Source organism: Nipponia nippon, unplaced genomic scaffold (assembly GCF_047370975.1).
Source record: "Nipponia nippon isolate SJK-2023a ecotype South Korea unplaced genomic scaffold, ASM4737097v1 scaffold_1, whole genome shotgun sequence".
NCBI classification, from domain to species: Eukaryota; Metazoa; Chordata; class Aves; order Pelecaniformes; family Threskiornithidae; genus Nipponia; species Nipponia nippon.
In genome coordinates this window covers 101868782-101888087 of record NW_028262290.1, presented here as the reverse complement: position 1 = coordinate 101888087, position 19306 = coordinate 101868782, and the positions used below count along the sequence as shown (strand labels likewise).

The window sequence follows — 19306 nt, the reverse complement described above, 5'->3', positions numbered from 1 at the left end:
GTAGGTCTGTAGCGAGAAAGGCAGTCTTGTAAAAGATGTGTCTTTCCCTCCGTGCTTTTATTGTGCTTTAGGTCAGTTATGTACAGGAAAAGGAGTCAACACAGTTCACAGAAACCTCTGCACAAAAGACAGAGCTTGGAAAGCTTATGCAGAAGCTTCCCAACGAGCTGCACCAACATATTTTAGTCCTGGCCTAATGCAACTACAACATGGTTGAAAACATCAGCATCCATATCCCTTCACGCACAGGGCTTTCCTGGGGTTTATCAGCCAAGGTATGTGAGCCATTGTTTTTTCCACTGGATTGCTCAGTTTAAAGATTTTTTTTTACATCTCTACCTGCTAAGCAGGCTGCAAAAAATTCAGCTAAAAAACTCAAAACCATTACAAACCCCATTAATTTTCTCACCTTCTCATGCCTTTTATATCCCAAGTCACATACAGAGCAAGAACAACTGTTTGAAAATAATTATGTACAACTGATTTTAACCAAACCAGGATCACAGGCCTGCATAATTTTATGTACCTTTTTATTTCCATTTTTGACTCATTAGTCCCGAATAAAAATGTTCACAGCTACAGTTAGTATCTTTTCAACCCCTGCCAGTACAGTGATTTACCTGGTGGCACCTAAGGAGCTACTCACTATACATTACAGAGAGGTTAAAAAAACCCCAAACAAGAAATACGAGTTTGTGACCTGACGTAGAAGGATTTCATGCTCCCTCTACAGACTGAGAGAAACCAGTGGAGAACTACGCCCTCAGAGTTCAGAGGTAAGTCCTAAGAAAAAACACAAATAGTGGGCAGAAGAATTTTACTCCTTCCTTCAGTCCATCACAGGACACCAGGCTTCCACACCCTTTACTAACCCAGCCGCTTGCTGTGGCGCAGGCTAGTCCATGCTTTGTCTCGTCTTCTTGGAGAGGAAAGAGAGAAAGCAGAGCCCAGCTTAAGAGAAACCAACAACTGCTCTGTTGACTTTTACCAGCATTTGAATCCGTCCTTCTGACAACATGAGTTGTTAAACTGCAGCTGTATCAATGCGTGTTGACATAGTGGCAGAAAGCAAGCACAAGTGTGCATTATCAATAAGCCTACTTTTCCTGTTACTAAAACTGCGTATGTTTTGGGCCTAAATTAATTGTTAAGGAATACCCAAGATAAATAGCTACATTTCAAAGCCTGTTATTGCTCACTTAAAATAAGGGAAACTATTATTTCTGGTTACTGCCAATGTAGAGGTGATGCTTCACAAGAGATGCAGGTATGCTTTTTGCTTTGGAAAATCTGTTCTCTGCAATTGAATAGGGCCTTAAAAAAGTCCATTAAAAAGGCCACTTTTGGGGTGGATTTTTCTTTGACATTTGAAGTCAGATTCCTAAATCTGCAGCTCAGAACCAGAATTACTGATGAATGCTGACTGCTGTCATCCTTAAAGCTGAAAATAGTGCTCTCTTTAAGAAAGGCCATTATGTGAAGAAGTATTTGACAGAAACACTTGAAATGAGAATGCCCCAAAAATAAGTAGTTGGATGCGACAGAGAAAACTTACGGAACATACGTGGGGTGGAGGCGAGACTACTGTGGAAAGCATGTCGCTGTTTTCCCTTGTGTTTCTCTCCTTTCATGTGTGAGCATTAAAACCTCACCATAGGTTTTTGGCACAAAATATATATTAAATTATCAAGTTTAGAAATTCTTGCAGTTTTCAGTAAGGAAGAACAAATGCAAGGAAAGTGTCCAAAGTCCACCCTGTAACGATAAAAGTCTCTTCCTTCCTGCTGTTCCTATTGGTTTGTTAATGTGCTTCTGCTCAGCCCAAATGTTTCTGCTTTAAGGTGGTTCTTTATCTCCACTCTTCCAGCTGTTGGTTGGGATTTTTTCAAACCTGCATGAACCTAGGCAAGATAAAAAAATAGCCTGTCATTATCAGAAGCTGCTCTATTTGCAGCAGAAGGAAATACAGCTTCACAGAGGCCTCAACCCTGATTTTTCTCCTCTTATTTTCAGAACACCACCTCTGGCTTCTCCCTCCCTAATCCCTTTCAGTACATTGCTCCAAGCCAGTGTCAGTATGTGCTGGAATTGGTTTTGAGCAACACTGGAGGATAATCCAGTTAGTTGGAGCCATAGTCAACAATCCACAACAAACTACTTCCACCTGCCTCTTAGTGGCAAGGGAGGGGGGTAAGAAGGGGAGTTTATCTGGGTCTCCCTTTCTTTCTTTTGTCACTTGTAGCAACTTAACTTTTGAATCCACTGATACTTCCCTGCTGTAGGAGTGCAGAACAGAGGTAGACAATACAGCCCCACAGACTTTGGCAGGAAAGGGTAGTCAGCGGGGAAAATGACCCACACAAAATCTTGCTCATCTGAAGATGGTCTCCTTGGAAATCTTCATACAGCTTGGTACAACAGGGCTCTACTATGCCATCAGCACCAATAGCCAAGAGAGCTGGTGTGCATGCGAGGAGCTAGTACAGACTCTGGATGGGGAGTCACGACATCACAACGGTGGCATCATTCTCCAGAGAGATGTTACAGCTAGTACCTGTCCTCATCACCCTTTTATCTTTACCTTCTCTTTTACAAGACAGGGACTACAGATCCGTCACTATGAACAGACTGCTGCAGCAGCTGAGAAGGCAAATCAGGGCTGCTTCCACCATTAGCCTCAGCTTCCCTTGGGCTGCCACGTGCAAGTACGTACAACCTGTCTCAAGGAACAGCCTGCAGCTTCACTTCTGGCAACGGTGAGCAGTATCGTACTGCTCAAGTGTATCTTTGCCAGTGCTGGGGCTTCCCACCTCATCCAATCTGGCTAGGGTGAACCTTCTCCATTGCCAAGGAGCAGACACTGAGCTGAATTCCCCCACGCTCTGCGGCCCACCCCTCTACAACAGCTTGTTTCCTGCTTCAGAAACGGACTGTATATGCAGAGTCTGAAGCAGAAACCCTAGCCAGCCATACGTACGTGAGGAGGTAGTGGAGGTTCGAGGTGCCGCCCAAGGAAGGAAAGCAAGCGTCGCCATATCAGACCGCTTCCCAGAAACATAATCCCCGTCACCAGCCAAAATATTCTGGGGTCCTACCGACAGAATGTTCTCATTAGTCATGCGGCTCTCTCTTCAGAAGAGGGATTATCCAAAGGTGATCTCTCAGTCCCCACCAGTGTTCTCCTCGTTTATGGGAGGAAGTGGTAAACTCTCTACCATCAACAGCCAAGCCCTACCTCGGGAAAAAGGCTGTTTCATAGCAAAGCGTTTTATTTAGGAATCACCCTAGTGTATTCTGTTACTGTCCCACGCAATTTTCCTTCCTTCACTGGGAAGTTTGGAAATTAAACCTTCTATTTAATGGTTTTGGAAAGGAAGAAGTCTTTGCTTTGTTTTTGGGGTTTTTTTTTGTTTTAAAGATAGCATGTGCAATTGTAAATTTGTACCCCCGGCCTGTGCCCCCACCAGTCTAGGTATAAGCATGTAATTGACTACAGTAGAGTATTTCCTCTGGTGTGCTGGAAATGCCCGGGCTGCTTGCCAGACACCCTTTTCTCTGGAAGACACAGCTGGTCTTTTCAGAAGAATAGATGATCATCAAAGAAACCTTAATACTGCTTTACAGTCAGTCCTTACACAACCATAAACTTGTCTTCCCATTTCTTTTCCATGGACATTACATAGAAAAAAGGCTGCAATACCATGCAGTTAGCCATACAGTACTTTGCTTACAAAAAAGTGACTGCATGAACACATGAATCGCCAGACTAAATTATGTTCACACACTAATATAAATCTGGAGCTTTATCTATGGGAAGAATGAAGTTGTACTGAATATAAAATGCACTATAAGAGTAGGGCCCATGGTTTATGTCAGTGATAAAAGCAGTACTCGTTCCTTACCTCTTCAAGAGATGACTCCAAGTTCATACCAAATGCAACCCCTATGAGTCCAAAGAGAGAGAGAGAGAAAGTCCCCATCGTCAGCTGCAAGTTCAGTCTCATCATCACATTACGGTGGCTAAAGAAGGGAGAAACATCTGTAAGGGGAACCCAAAAATTGATTTGCTGCCTAAAGTCTCAAATTCCATACAGCATGTGCTAAAACCAAATAGTGAAAGAGACGGAGTCATGCTGGAATGAGGCAACCCAGTGACAAAGCTCATGAAACAACAGTATAAAGAGGCTATCGTTTTGCAATTGCTGCATCACGATACCTCTAAGGCAGCAGGTTCTGCTTAATCATCAGCAGACTTCCCAGCATCGCTCACTTCTTAGAAGTGTATAAACACAGAGTAACAGTAAATTTCCACGGAAATTTGTGTTCTCTCACCACCAACTGGCTGGACTTTATATGTCCATATTCACAAGAAACAAATTTACTGTTACCTTGCAAATGATATAAACTTGAGCCTGTTTTGGAGAATTCCATATTCAAGTCTTCCCCAAAAGGATTTTTGTGGTTTCCTGATGCAGCATCCACCAACTGCTTCTACAGATAACTCCCCAGTGAAGAGGAGAAAGAATATTAAATGCTGACCTCAAAGACAGAGTGGTGTGCGCTTGCAAATGCAAGCTACAATTATTTTTCAGTAAGAAAGCTGACCAGTAGTGAAAACTGTAGCATACAGAGAGAGAAAATACTCACTCCAAAGTTATTCATTCTTCTATCACTCCCCAGAGTGATAACACAACTTGTACTGAACACCTGAGTAGCGTAGCCAGACTCTTAAATAATTCAGTTTTGTTGAATTAAAAGTAAACTTTCCTGAGTAGAATTTTATTTTGCCCCTAAATTTGCAGACATTTCCGTTAGTGAATAGCTCCCCAGAAGCATCTAGGAGAAGCTTGGTTCCTCCTGCTAGGGAAAACTGATGCCTAGCTAGAGAGGTTTTTACGCACACTGTCTTGTTGCTTTGCTTTATCCAGTTCACTGGTAAGAAAGGTGCAATGCAGCTTCTTGTGCTGTGACTGCAAGCCCGTTCAAACCCTCATGAAGATGGAATTCCCCAACTTTCCTTGTAGGCAGATTTGAGAAAGACTAGGCAGCGTTAAATTCCGCTCAGCTTTTGGCAGTCCAACAGATAAGGTAGCTGACCTGTCCAGGTTGATAAAGACTATGCTTTCTGAGTCGTCAATCAGTACTCTGAGTTCACGAGCTTCATTTGCAAGATCTTCTGCTTGTCTGTAATAGTTCTCCAGCAGCAGCTCCATTTCCTCTGCATGGTCAATCCCAGATGTACTCTCCTCACTGTGTGCAACAATTTATATTTTTCTGGTTAGCTACGTGTTGTATAGAAGCGTATTACTGATGTGTTAAGACAAGGCACATAAGAGTTGTGGGGAACAGCCGACCAGAGTGCTGTTAGACACTAGATCTCAAAATCCAATCTCTCCAGTGAGGAATTTCCATCAATACCAACAGCTCAGAATAAAAGGCGTATTTTTATATCTAGCAGCTGATCAGCACAGGCAGTCAATTATTTTGAGTACAGCAGTTAGCATTTGATGAGCTCAAGGCATGCACAACACCACAAATCTTACTTTTTCAGATATTAAAAAGTTGTGAAGTTATATAAATTTTGTATTATTTATCATGTTTGTATTACTATAAATGTTCATATTATTATTAAGTTATTATAAGTGCCAACAATTTTGAAAGGAGATGCTTAATTTCTTGGTGCCCTCAAGTGGTGGAAGCTGGTGACAGCGCAGTCAAAAACTCTCAAGAATAAAACGTAACCAAAAGTCAACACACAAACAATTACACGGCAAGGGAGATGCTTTAGGTGTATATTGAAATAGTTTAGTTGTAAGGTGTTTCAGCTATACACAGTAATTACTGCAAAACGTTTTGGGAGCATGAAGCAGCCAGAGTGAGTATCAAATGGAAGATGCTGCTCTCCTACGTGAAGTCTGTCCGAGAGACTTTCATCTTACTTCATGGTCCAACTGCTGGTGCAGCAGCCCTCTCTGGAACAGGTATGTACGTTTCTGGCAGTGTACTGGATTGTTCACTGCCCAGATGAAAGCTGAGGCACCCGAGATCCACAAGACCTTGGCAACTAGCAGCAAAGCCAGGAAGATTCTTCATCATTTTTTCTTTTGTGGTGTCGCCTCATTTCTCCAGAGAGACTAAACTTTTTAAAGAATCTCCTCCTGGCATTGCTGACTGTTAAAGGAACCTCTCTGAAATGTTTTTCCAAGAAAATAAGTGACATGTCTTAAGAATCAACCCACGTAAGCTCCCTGAGGACCTTTAACAGAGCCTCTAGTTTCTCCCTTACGGGGCAGAAACTTCGAGTTAGCTAGGCTGATTTTAAAGCCCTTCAGACCTTGAGGTCTTTATTGCATGCAGATGAGGAGTTGGAGACTTGAAAGCTTTAGAGCACTATCTGCTGTGTTACAGATTCAGCTCGAAGTCTTATTTGATGAGTATCTTTACATCAGCTCCTCTGAGGATATACAAACGGAAACAACAGGCATACAGACTTGAGAATAACTGCCACCTGATTTGCTTTACCTAGCCTCCATCTGGCTCACGAGTCTTCAACAGTCTGCCATCCCTTCACACAGACGATGTCTGCCTCGTCTTGTCTGTCTGGCCTCAGCTCACCATTCCTGCTGCAAACGATCTCTGATGGCACCTATGTGCCTAACTGGGTTCCTCCATACCTTCTCAGGCTTCACATCACCTGCCTCAGTCCTGGAACCAAAAGGGCTGTCCACACACTGCCAGCCTGCCTGCAAATGTGCTGTCGTGGCTAGCATTTCCTGGTGTGCCTCATGCACGGACAGCCTCACTGCACCCTGTAGCATGGCTCCAGCGCTCTACACACAACCTCCTACCACCTCTCCTACCCTTGTGCAATGGCATCTGAAAGAAGGGATGACTTCAGGTTTCTCCCGACAGGAGAGTGTAACCTTGGTATCTTTCCTAGATGTTCCCTAAACATTGTCTACCCTGAGGCGCAAAGAGATTTGCCAGCAGCTTCTATTAGGTTCAAAAGAAGGCTGTGAGCAAAACCAGGAGGAAGACCAGCTGCTGGCTGAGGAGCAGCCTGGAATTCAGAGCCCTCCTGACACTGCTCCAGCGGATGCATTAGAAATGCAAACTACGCCCCAGTTCTGGAATACTGAGTGTCTGCTGCACACTGAGACTAAGCTCTGCAGGGCAAGGAACTATCTCCTGATTTCAAACCCATGCTACTGCGTGAGCAGTATTAATATCCACATGCAATGTGGTTAGGCAAAAGTATTATTCAGCAACTTTGCAAAGGACCCTGAAAGGCAGTTTCTGTTATCTGCTGAAACATAAAACATGTCTGTATGCCCAAGATTTAAATACAATTCAGCCCAAAACATACTGGGATCTGATATACATTATCTTTTTGCTTTTTAGTTTTTGTTAAAGCCACCAGTGCTGCTGCTGTGTGCTTTCTCCAGAATTTGAGAGAGTGCAATAGGACTATTTCTACATTTTTCCTGAAACGCTGCTCTTCAGGTGCACAAGATTGCTCCAGGGCCTCTTTCCTTCAGGTTCTGCTGGTGAGCAAAAAGCTAGAAGCAAGGTGTTCAGTACACTAACAAAGGAAGTGTGGTCTCTGACCTATGCCAGACAAGCTTTAAAACCTGCCTCTTTGGGTTTTTTGGTGAAACTGCAGAAAATTCTCCAGAAAGTGTTAATTTGTATTGAAAAATAATATTTGCTTTTTCTCGTCCTGCCATCCTGATCCCATCCCATTACATACTAGATGAGCTGGCCTGTTATGCTGAGAACTATTTGAAACTGCATAACATGACTAGTGCTAATGGAGTCCATCTCCAAAATGGCAAATACAATCACTTCTGAAGTGGCAAGCATTAGGGCTTTAAAAAATTAGAAAGTCTTCTTCTTTCTGCTTTTTGGCAGGGAACACCCAGTTTAGTGTTCAAGTTCTCATTAAACAAAACACACTGTTAAAAAAGTATGTGGTTTCGAAATATACATACAATACTTGTGGATCAGTCCATTTAGATAGACAGAGCTCTTCTATTAATTCTTCTTCATCTAAGATCTCCAAAATTGTTTCTTTGAAAACTTTAAGATCTGTTTCCAGTTCTGACAAGCTGAAGAAAGAACAGGCAAAAGGTCAAGTAATCCCCACTGGCACCAGTGCACAAAGGTAATCTCTAAATGAGTTTGCCAGCCAGCGCCCTCGCCAGGCAGAGTGGCCAGGGAAGATTTCCTTGCAGGATTCTAAGAGCTCCTTCGAAAAATTCTCTACAGGCCACACACTTAGCAGTGGCAGTGATCTGCCTGGGGACCAGCGAGCTACAGGCACACACTAAAAGGGATTCAGATGTGTTTTCTCAATATATTCGTAAGTCAGGAAAAACAAGCGCTCCGTGAGCATGTAGCGAGTGCATATTTGCACTGTCGTATCAGAGAGGCTAATACACGGAGGTACCAGTGTATTAGTACTAGTAACCTTAAAGCATAGATCCAAAGGCTAATTCTGTTTTACATTATGGGGAACATTTTCATGATGTTATTTTGTTCTCTTAAATAGCATCTGACAGAACAAAATAATACCCAAGAAGCTCGACTGTATTTCTGACAACTTGGAACAGATTTCCCTTTTTCTGTTTTTCCCCCGTATCGCTAGGTATTTCATATACCGATTTTTACATTTACAAATAAGATGCACAAACCAGCATTACAGTGATCTAGGAAATTAGTATTAGATACCATTTTTCTAACATTTCATTGCACATCATTTTCTATGGTCATCTTCTAGTCTCTTCACGGCTTACTCTTATTTACCTCTTGCCATTTTGCAGGAGAATGTGTAGTTTACTCCTATCCACAGACAAAAGCTTGGGGTCCACTAGAGCTTCCAGTGTCTCAAGGATCTGAGGCTGCAAAGTGTTAAGTCTCCCCTGCAGTTTGCTGATCTAGATAACAACATGATCCTTCATAAGAATTAAAGCAATCCCTTTAGAATGACTTGGGCAACTGACTCCTGTCTCTGAACACAGAATTCACAGTAACAGGCAGTTAACACAATCTGCTTTCCAATGCCTGGGAAATACTTGCTATAGGGATATCACTTACAAGGTAAAGCCAGTGCAAAATACAGTATTTTCTAAAAGTGATTTGCACTGAACCGAAACCCAGTGACAACCACAGCCATAAGGCTGATAAAGCTAAAACACTATTTGTCTAGAAATGTCATATTAGCATTAGCAAGCATAGATTTTTAAGGATAGCTAGAAATCATTATCTGACTCCTGCCCAAGAGGCCAAAAACCTCAGCGCTTTTGTGTGACTTCCATTTCAGCTACAGCATGTCTCCAGAAAGGTACTGACTTATTTTTTAATTGTCCAAATGATGGTGAAGCCATCGCATCCAATTAGCACTTTCTTGGGAAGGGGATGGAAACATACATACACACAAAACCATAAAAGCTAAAGCAACAAAAGCCAAAGCCAAAAAAGAGCTCCTACAGTAAGTGTGGAATACATATACAAATGTGTATGTATAAATATCGACACAAGAATAAAATCATACTGTCCTTTCTATGAAGCAGGAACTTCCACAACAATTTACATAAGAAAGAGATAGCTCACCCGGTACTGCAGGATTGCTTCTATGGCTCGGAATTCAAAGGGCAGGGAATACGTAACTAGTTGACCTTCCCCAGCCAGCTGAGACGCTAGTTCATTGAAGAGCCAGTGCTCCAGATTTAAATTACGATAATCTAGTATCAGAAGAAACTCTGGTGTTATGACAGCCTTCAAGAACTGAAAAAGACAGTACATGTAGGAGTCTGAAAAAAAACCCTCTGAAGATTTCTCATAACTCTGTAGTGCATTTGATAATTTAGGATTCGATAAAGCCACTCTTCAAATATCTTTTCAGGCAGGAAAACAACAGAATCTCATGCTAACTGCAAACTAGTGGATTCCCCATGGGTCAGACACAGCACTGTGCTAGTGGTGGTGTGATTGAGAAGAGGCTCCCCGTAAGCCTTTACTTCTATGACCATGTTAGTAACGTTTCTCCTGTGCTCAACTAGGAAAATGGTCATTAATATGTACTGTTGGTAAACCGCTACCTCTGATTGCCAGGTAGAGCTCCAAAGACACATTTACTGCTGGACTACATGTCACAGAAAGCTGGTATTAAAAGAACCGTGAAAGAAAACCCAAGTGCAAGGATAAGATACGGTTCAAGTTTACACTTGGCTATAGGGAAACCATTACCTCCATTCTCATGATGATCCTGTTGTTCCTAGTTGCAATGCTCATTAGGTGTTGAAACCTTAGATCTCGAGCTTGAAGACCCAATTCCTGGTACAATTCTGTTTTCTTCTTTTCTATCATAAAAATATTTTTAGATGAAGACATTTAGGGGACAAGCATATATGTTCTGAAATTACATTTTGGTGTGTTACTAAGTCCCGCAAAATAAAAAAAAAAAAACAAACAACTGTGCTAGCTTTAAAACAGTGTTTCTCCCATTGATTCCTCAATGTAATTTATTTTTTTACAAAGTTTAGAAGACTGTGCCTTGAGTGGAAAGAGAAAAATTCTAGATGTAAGTGAAAAAGTTGGCCATGACAATTAATTTCATGCCAGAAACCAAGTGACTCATTTGAGAAAGCATATGTAATCCTACAGGAAGGGAAATACAAGGCAGGGAAAGTAGCATGCTGGTCAAAAAGGGAAAAAGCAAGGTAAAAATTACCTTCCTGTAAGAGATGGTATATGTTATTTTCAAAATATTACTTAAAAATATACAAAAATTGTAACAATAAAGATGCAATGAAGAGCAACAGAAGGCAGCAAAACTGAGGAAACATTGCAACATCCTGAATAAACACACTGAAGTATCCCAAATCTGATTTTCTACCCCATGCAGATTCCCAACTGGCCTTTTCTGTATTGGACAAGGAAAAAAGACAAACAAAAAATAAACAAGCAAACAAAACTACAATGAAAACTCACCAAAATAGGTAGTATTTCCCTCTTTGTCAAGCTTCATCTAAAGGAGTGGAAAAAAACATGTTTTTTTTTTCACAGAACTTCTATAAACCAAGAAATCAATTTCTAAAATTGTTTGCACTTGCCTAGAAGTCAAATGGAAAATACATTATGAAGAAAAAACAACTTTTTATGCCCTCTCTTCACAGTTCATCCCAATTAAGAAAAACATTGCACCAAATTGCCATATATTTCACTGTGTTTGTATACACACCAAACAAAACCAGTGTCCTCTGCATGACCATGTTCCTACACAAACTTTGGGAAGGAGGTGATTTACAGAGGATCAAACTTAGAATAGACTAGACTAGACTAGACTATTTCAGCTGGAAGGGACCTACAACGATCCTCTAGTCCAACTGCCTGACCAATTCAGGGCTGACCAGATTAAAGCGCCTTAATAAGGGCCTTGTCCAAATGCCTCTTCAACACTGACCGCCATGGGGCATCTGCCACCTCTCCAGGAAGCCTGTTCCAGCATTTGACCACCCTCTCCATAAAGCAACACTTCCTAATGTCCAGTTTAAACCTCCCCTGGAGCAGCCTTGAACCATTCCCACGCATCCTATCACTGGATACCAGGGAGAAGAGACTTTGGATTACAAATTTTGCTATTTCCTCTGGAGGAATCTGAAAAATTTACAAACAAAATTTAAAGAGTACCACAAACTGGGTAGTTAGGCCTTGTGCCCATGTCAAGTATTGCACTAACATGCTACTCACCTAGTAACCTGCATCTAAATCCTTCTTGTCTTAGTACTTGTCATTCAGATCATTCATTTAACACTTGTACCTCCCAGTAAAATGATTTTATTGGAAAAACTGCAATGTCTGGTTCAATCAGAAAGTTTGCTGTTTTGCTCATAAACCATGTAGCTTAATTCCATATTGCTGGCTTTAAAAATAACCTTCCATGAATTAAACATACCTAAGCATACATTCCAGCACAGCTGTGACAGGGGCTACCTGGCCACAAGGACCTAGCTGCACGCACCTTGTTGCGGAACAACTGCTTTTCGTTCTCAACAAGGAGATCTTACCTTTCCTCGCATGAACTAATAACTAATAAGCAGTTTGCAAATGGCTTTCAGACTCATTTTAAAAAAGAATATATAGAGAGCTTGTTTTTCCCCGAATCCTACATTTGCTTAGAATTGCAGCTACCAAGACATGGGAATACTTCTAAAAGGCATCAGCAAGCCTTGACAAGCTTAGCAAGAAACCTTCTGACTGCAGCACTTCTAGGAGCTGACCTGCCTTCACAATGGAAGCAGGAGAACTTCCAGCAGATGCTAGATTTTAGAAACACATCTTGATGAACACTGCATACCGTAACGGGTCCTCAAGTCAGAATACCTTAAACCAACAATTTAGAACTAGGGATGTTCTCCGAGAGACGAATCCATCTGCTCTTATGATGCTTTAAGAAAATAAAAAAAGAGCACTATCGTCTTGCACAAGCTGCCCTTTTTGGTGGAAACGCCTGCACGTACTTACCACGGCAAAAACAGGGGACACGCTAGCTAAGGTGGCTTGGGAGGCCTCTGTTGTGGCATGTTGATAAAATTTACCTGAAGAAAGACAAGACATTTCTACTTTCAGCACACTGCACTTTGATTATGCGGTGCCCTGCTACAAGCCACCCACATAACGCACTTGCAGGGAAACTCGGCAGCATCCACCATGAGCAGGTCCCTACGAACCTGACAGCCGCCCAGCAGAGCCCGGGCAGGAGGCCGATACCGCACCGACTGCCGCTACCGCCGGTTTGGTTTCCCGGTCCCGGGCCGGGTGCCACCCTCCCTCCCCGCCTCCCCGCCGCCCGCGGGCCCGCACAGCGAGGCCTGCCGGGCCGCGCAGCGGGGCCGCCGCCACCGCGTAGGACCAGGGCCCGGTGGGGCCTGCCCGCAGGGGCCGGCCGGCGGCGAGCCCGGCCCGGCCCGGCCCGGCCCAGCCCCGCCGCTTACCCGCCCAGCGCAGCCCCCGGGCACACGGCGGCACCGCCGCCCCCGCGGGCCGGCCCTGCCCCGGCGGCAGCCCCAGGGCGGTCCGCAGGCGGGACCCGCCGCCCGCCCAGCCGCGGGGGCGGCCCAGGGCGCGGGGGAGCAGCCCGGCCCGCAGCATAGGCAGGCGCGCAGGCCCCGCGCAGCGCCCCGCACGGCCCGGCCCGGCCCGGCTGCCAGCGCGCAGCCGCGGCGAAGGAGGAGCCCGGGCGGCTGCGGCGTTACCCCTGCGCAGCCTGGGCGGAGCGGGGCCACAGCGGCTGCGGGCGGAGCCCGGAGCGGAGCCGCGGAGGCGTCTCCGCAAGGCCCGGGCGGTCCCGGGCCCTGCTCCGGCCTTCCGAGGCGCCCCGTAACGCGTACGCCTCGTGGTGGCTGGGGTTTGCCCCACCGCCTTCGGCCACTCGATGAAGATTTTACTTTTAAAATTGTGGGTTTTCCAAGGGTAGAGCAGTTCTGCCCCCAGTAAAGGTCTTGCAATTACATTTCCTTGCCCTGCTTGTGTATCTAAAACAGAGAGACACGCCGGTTGGTTGAGATCTAAAAGTTTAATTAGTAACATACCAGCTTCCAGTACCGTATGTTATTTTTAAACTGCTGCCGTCACGCGCGAAAGGCTAACGCAGATAGCAGGAGCGTCCTTCCTTCGGTGGGTTCTGCTGGAGCGGGTGAACCGGCGCGGAGGCAAGGCCTGTGGTCAAAGCCCTGCGGTGGGGTGCCTTCCCAGCGCGCGCTCGCAGCCCTCACCGCTGCGTAGCGGGGAAACACAAGAGGAAGCGACTGTGCCGCTCGTGAAATGATCGGTGCAGCGCGGCCGCCGCGACAGGAGCGCGCCAGTCTAAACCCCGTCCTGAGCACAGGCCTTGAGTTTTGAAGACAAGGGGGTCGGGGCCAAATTCCGCTCCCGGCTGGGCTGTAAGTGAAAGGGAAGTCACCCGAGGGCAGACGCTGTCCCCTCCTTTCCTACACCACGTCACCTGCGCGTGCGTGCGTCTGTCTGTATGCACATACGTTAACGCGCGTAGATGAGCGTTTGTTCCCAGTGGATTCACATGCACAGCATCAGAAGGATGGTTTACGCACACTTTGCGCAAAGATAAATGACTTCACAAGGAAGCCATTAAATAAAAAAGTTCCTTCGCAGTTACATACAGCAGGTATGTGTAGACTGAAGCCATCAGAGGTTTTCAGTTCCAGGGTAAGCACGCCTGAACGCAAATGTTGGCCCCCTTTACACTTGATAAAAAGCTGAAATGTACTTAAATGGAGTATTTTAGCTCTAGTTTTGGTTAACCACAGCAGGTGGCAGTACGTACAAGACTAATTTAATACTCTTGGATGTCAGAGATACTTAAAATTTGGAAATACCAGACAGCACAGAAAATACTGCAGGAGAGCAGGAAACAAGCACGCAGCGTTGCTGGCGACTGACGGCAGCTTATGTTGACTCTGCATGTTTGGAAGGCAAAAGCTAGGGAAGCATCTGAAGAATATCTGCCAGAAATTTACATTTAATGAATTTGCAGTAAGCCTCACACAGCTGACATTTCACACTCTTCAATAAAAAAGGGAGAAGATACGGGGTTGATCTATTTGTTTTCCTTCGTCCATCTGTTATTCTGGCTGCTTACGCAACAGAAGTGTTGGAAATAAGATGACATAACTTCACACCGAATATATATTGATAAGAACTTTGATATGTACGATACAACAGGCCAGAATACCAGTAAGTATTGGTATTGTATCTCATTAGAGCTGCACTATCAATCAGCCATCATCCTAATTGTCTGGAAGGGATAACCAAATACCACCTCTGTCTTCAGAGGCGAAGGCAACACATTGGTGTGAACTGGCAGTTAAGTGATGAAGCACGGATGGAATGTCTCGTTTTATACGGCCACTGACAAAAGAGAACTGGGGATCTAGAACCGCCATCTATTTATTGCAGCTCGAAATACCAACGAGCTGCTTGTTGCTTGTGCTGGAGGCATGCGTCAGGTACTCCATCTGTTCTGCAGGGCCAACCTTTGGGAGCAGTTTGCTGTATTTTATCAAAAAAATAATGGGTCGAGCTCATCTGCTGTTTGCTGAAGCTCATTGACACAAATGGGCACGACGGCGGTTCTCCGTTCAGCCAAAATGAGAGGATAGCTCCTGCACAGGCTTGCTTAGCCATGAAATTGCCATCTCAATCGGATGTTAGGTTGGCTTACGTGAGCAAGTAGTTCCACTGTCAGCTGAATGTCAGTGCAGGCACGAGGGACTGGTCCGATTGCAGCTGGGGTATGTGGAAGAGAAAGAGCAGAAACACCAAAGAAAAACACACAGAAAGAGAAGGAAATCGTAGGTATCACCAGAGGAGTCCTTATAGATCTCTACTGAAGAAAAGCTCAGAGAACTTTTTGATAAAATTACTGTAGAAAGTCATATAGATGTCTGTCTACAGAGAAATTTTCTCCTAGTGTATTATTTGTACATTTAATCAATCCTGTTTATATACAAAGATGTGCCTGAACCTATTACCTGTTTCTTCGCCTAAGAGAAATGCTCACAGGAGCCCCATTTTATTCATGTTGAGGAAAACAAACCAACCAACCAATCAAAACCCAAAAAACAAATTAACCCAAAAACCATGTTTGCTTCCAGACAGTAGATGAGTGTCCAGTGGATGCTGAGTGCAGCTGAGTAAGAATACAGAGAGAGAAAAGGAAAGAGCCAATGGAAAACTTAGAATACGTAATATTCATATTCAGAATAATTTCTCTTATGTGAACTCAATTGATAATCTCAGGTGCCGTGATCAAAGGTAGCTACAGTAACACACTGAGAAATCTTTGCCTAGACAGGTCAACTGCACTTTCATTAAAAGACCACGTGGAAGACATTTTTCAACTTTTTCCCTACTTGAGCTAACCACCTGGAACTTGTTTCTCCATGGAGAACCATTTCCTCATGTGCCTCTAAGAGTCTGTGGAAGTATTTTCCCTATGTAACCCTTTATCATCTCAGCTGTCTCAAGAATACTGTTACAAAACACCTGTCATCAAAAGCTGTAGCTTAAACTGTTGATTGTCTAATGCTTTTTTTTTAAGCAAAAATTGATCCCGGTAAGAAAATAAAATGTATTGTTCTGAAAAGGTTGGTGTGACATCGTGAGCTCTGTAGCCCACGGTGGACTGGACAGTCACGAGTGCTTTTCAGGGGCTGAATTTGAAGGTGTTTCCTTAAGAGTAAGGAAAACAGTGAGATTCCGCTACAGCACAAGCAAAGGGAGAGAGGGCAGAAACGCAAGCAGCTCAATTTGAAAGATGAAGTCTTCAGAGGCATAGCTATTAGCTATGTAAAGGTTAAACTATGGGCAAAATTCTGCATTGTAATTCTTCAAAGGATTCAGAATGTACTCCCAGTTTTGGACAAAGATTTTGCCCACCAGTTCTAGAATGCTTTAAGGCTAGCAATGCGCTGATACCATTTAAGGGGTATTTTATTGCAGTCTACAAAAGTGATCGTAACTAGCGTGGCCATAGGTAAAGACCAACAGTATTTTGGAGTAGCACAGGTGTCAAAATGGGTGCATGAGTGAAATGTGCAGGGGCTTATTCCTATGCCAAAGATGTGCGACTGCACATTAGGCCTAAGATCACCAAAAGTGGTAGAATCTGGCACAAAATAGCAGAGAGTTGATGTGTCACTACTTGACTGCAGAACAGCGTGAAGGTCACCAGCATTTCTACATATAAGCATATTTTTAATACAAATTTTCATTTCAGGTTGCAATAGGTCAATGTTAAACAGTATTAATTCGAGGACAGTAAATGCTCGGTTCTCCCCTTCTTTAGCTAGAAGAAAACCAGCAGCAAGTAGAGAAATTTAACTGTTAACCAGTAACAGTAGCATATTTGACTTCCCTCACCCTGAAATTGCTCTTTTTGTAATGGTTAACTGCCCTGTTGTAGCTCACAGCAGGGGGGCAATTTTCCCATCAAAGGAGGTAAGATAAAAGGAAAGAAAAATTCCTTCCATCACATGTGTTGAAATCCATTTGGAAGGACAATCATTACTGTACACTAAACAACTCCAGGTAGGAAGGTCTAGACCAGTTTTAGTCTTGCAACAATCACTGGGGAAAAGGAGCTGTTAAAAGAATTCAGTTTGAATTTAAGGCATTTTCTGTTTATCTTCTCTCAGGTTTTATGGCTTCTTGTACCCAAGGCGTGGCAAAAATCCAGTGGAATCAAAGTCTCTATATTTTATTATGCAGCCTCCTGGAAAGAGCAAAGCAGATAGATAGCATTAAAAAGTATAGACAAAAGTCATGTTCCAAGCATGCCTAAAGTGTTTTCAAGTAAAGAAAACTTATCTGTAGTCAGAATTTGTTTGGACACATCAGAGACTCATCTGTTTGTTCATTGAATAAGCCCATAAGATGCATGCTTGATTGATTTTTTTACAATTTTTAATAATCTGAGACTTAAAAAAAATTACTATGTAATAATGCAGTATCCAAAGTTACTTCCTAAACATTGGAGAGTCTGGAGATGTTTGGCTCAGAATTAGCAAGGAAAATGCAGCTTCAAGTGGATCATTTGTTCATGAAGTTTTTAAAATAGTTTAAGATGAAAATGGTATCAGGATGACTTCATGATCTGATATCTGTGAAATCTAAGCGAGTTTTTGATGATGGTAGAGATTGGACCTGGTCCTTAATATGTATATTAATATATTTTTTATATATGCTGTATCATATCTACTATGTAGAATTATAGAAATTGTCTTAGTAAAGACTGCAACATTAACCCAGTCTGACTTTATGTTATGTTCTTTGAACCACAAATGGGTTATTTTACATTTTTTGTCTATTGTTCTGTTTTATTCTGTTGATGTATTTTTGTTAAATATAAATTGTGCCCAAGGATATTCTTCTGATTTATCAGGCTACTGTTCATAGTGTATTTCGAATTTGAGCTTGGTTCAGTGGGCAAGTCGCCTCCGAGTCTGATGAACTGAAATTATCCAGACAGAATTGCACGTTTGGGCCAGCTCAGCAAAAGTGCTATTAGCTCTTGTGATAGATCCTGGATTCTTAAGAGAACAAATCATAACAGACTCACTCAACCAAAGAATGATGGGAGTACTGAAAAGCATTTAAATATTTCAGGAATGCAAATAACTAAATAAACTTACCGAAATACTGGGGGAGGGCAGTTTAGTTTTGTGTTACTAGCAAATTTCACCCATTCAGGTGATAGGATGGGGGAAAAGCACCCAAACAGTGTCCATAACATTTACCTATCTGTCACCTCAAAAAGAGGTTCAGAGGGCATCGTGTTAGTAGGCACATTAAAAAAAAAAAAATCAATTGCCTGTACATACATGCCATGAATTCACGTAGTCCAAGAGCCTAATTTCAACCCTACTGATAATTTTTTTCCCTGCAAGATCATGGCCCAGCTTTATTTCTGAATTGCAGCAAATGTAAGCAGCAAATGGCAACAGGTGACCTGCAGCAAAGATCCAGTTTTCAGGTGGGATTTTTAATAACTGACAAGAAGGAAAGTAAGAATGGAATAAATAATGGTAGGTATGATTTTTCAGTGGTGCGTTTGCTTCATACATGGACCATCCTGCACACTCAAGTGGTAATCGTTAGAGGTTAGCAATGAACCAAAGGCAAAATCAGGCACCGCATCTCCAGTGGAGAAAGCATACATCCGAATCGGCAAAGGAATACGGAAAAGAAGCCAGGGCTGAAGCAGTCACTCATGTTGTAGAAACTGCCTTTGGGTGTTGGCTGTGGCTTGCCCCTGCCCCCAGGCCAGGCCAGGCCAGGCCAGCTGCCTAGCATTTTCGTGGAAGGTCTAGAAAAAGTCTGGTTTATTCTTGAGAGGGGAAAAACTGACCCCCTTAGTAAGAAATCCCAGGAGGAGCTGGCCAGATGTCAATGAAATGCGTGTTTTTCAGCCACCCTCCTCCTCCGCCCGCCCCGGCGGGGCAAAACGCGGCAGAGCGGCGGGGCAGGCGCCAGGCCGCAGCCTGCCACCACCTCAGGCTCCCGGCCCTTGACGGCGGGGCCGGAGCCCGCCAGGGGACAGACTCGCGGGTGGCGAATCCTCTACTCACCGACACCCGTGTGAAGGGCGGCCCCTCCGCGGCGGGGCGGGGGACCGGTACCGGCGGGTAACGGCCGCTCGCCAGCGGCCCGCCTCGCGCGGAGCCGCCATGTCACGGCAGCTCCGCCTGGCCCTGCCCGCCCCGGCCCGGCCGCCGCCGTCTCCCCG

The 19306-nt window shown here is 43.9% G+C and overlaps 1 protein-coding gene across 5 annotated transcripts; it reads right to left on the bottom strand.

Annotated features, from left to right (window-relative positions):
• Position 1: 1 nt before the first annotated feature.
• MRS2 (magnesium transporter MRS2) lies at positions 2-19289 on the bottom strand. 5 transcript variants are annotated; one of them, XM_087764922.1, is made up of 12 exons: positions 19149-19289; positions 13593-17293; positions 12526-12599; positions 10993-11029; positions 10249-10361; positions 9613-9786; positions 8806-8936; positions 7992-8108; positions 5098-5250; positions 3903-4020; positions 2978-3091; positions 2-1901 (listed from the first exon to the last, which is right to left on the bottom strand). In XM_087764922.1, the coding sequence occupies exons 4-12, from the start codon at positions 11027-11029 to the stop codon at positions 1791-1793; spliced, it is 1068 nt and encodes a 355-aa protein (XP_087621048.1). In that variant the 5' UTR covers positions 12526-12599; positions 13593-17293; positions 19149-19289; the 3' UTR covers positions 2-1790. The 5 variants fall into 5 exon arrangements, with proteins under 5 accessions (XP_087621048.1, XP_087621057.1, XP_087621066.1 ...); XM_087764931.1 differs by having other exon boundaries at positions 13593-15306; positions 19149-19288; XM_087764940.1 differs by having other exon boundaries at positions 13593-13941; positions 19149-19286.
• Between the last annotated feature and the right edge of the window lie 17 nt (positions 19290-19306).

Bases quoted from the DNA above. Each gene is read 5' to 3' on its own strand.
- MRS2 (XM_087764910.1), bottom strand. From the start codon at position 13,152: ATGCTGCGGGCCGGGCTGCTCCCCCGCGCCCTGGGCCGCCCCCGCGGC. The intron at 11,030-12,525 runs GTAAGTACGTGC...CCACTCCTTTAG, and splicing joins TGTCCCCTGTTTTTGCCGTG to ATGAAGCTTGACAAAGAGGG. The intron at 3,092-3,902 runs GTAAGGAACGAG...TTCTGTCGGTAG, and splicing joins TGGAGTCATCTCTTGAAGAG to GACCCCAGAATATTTTGGCT.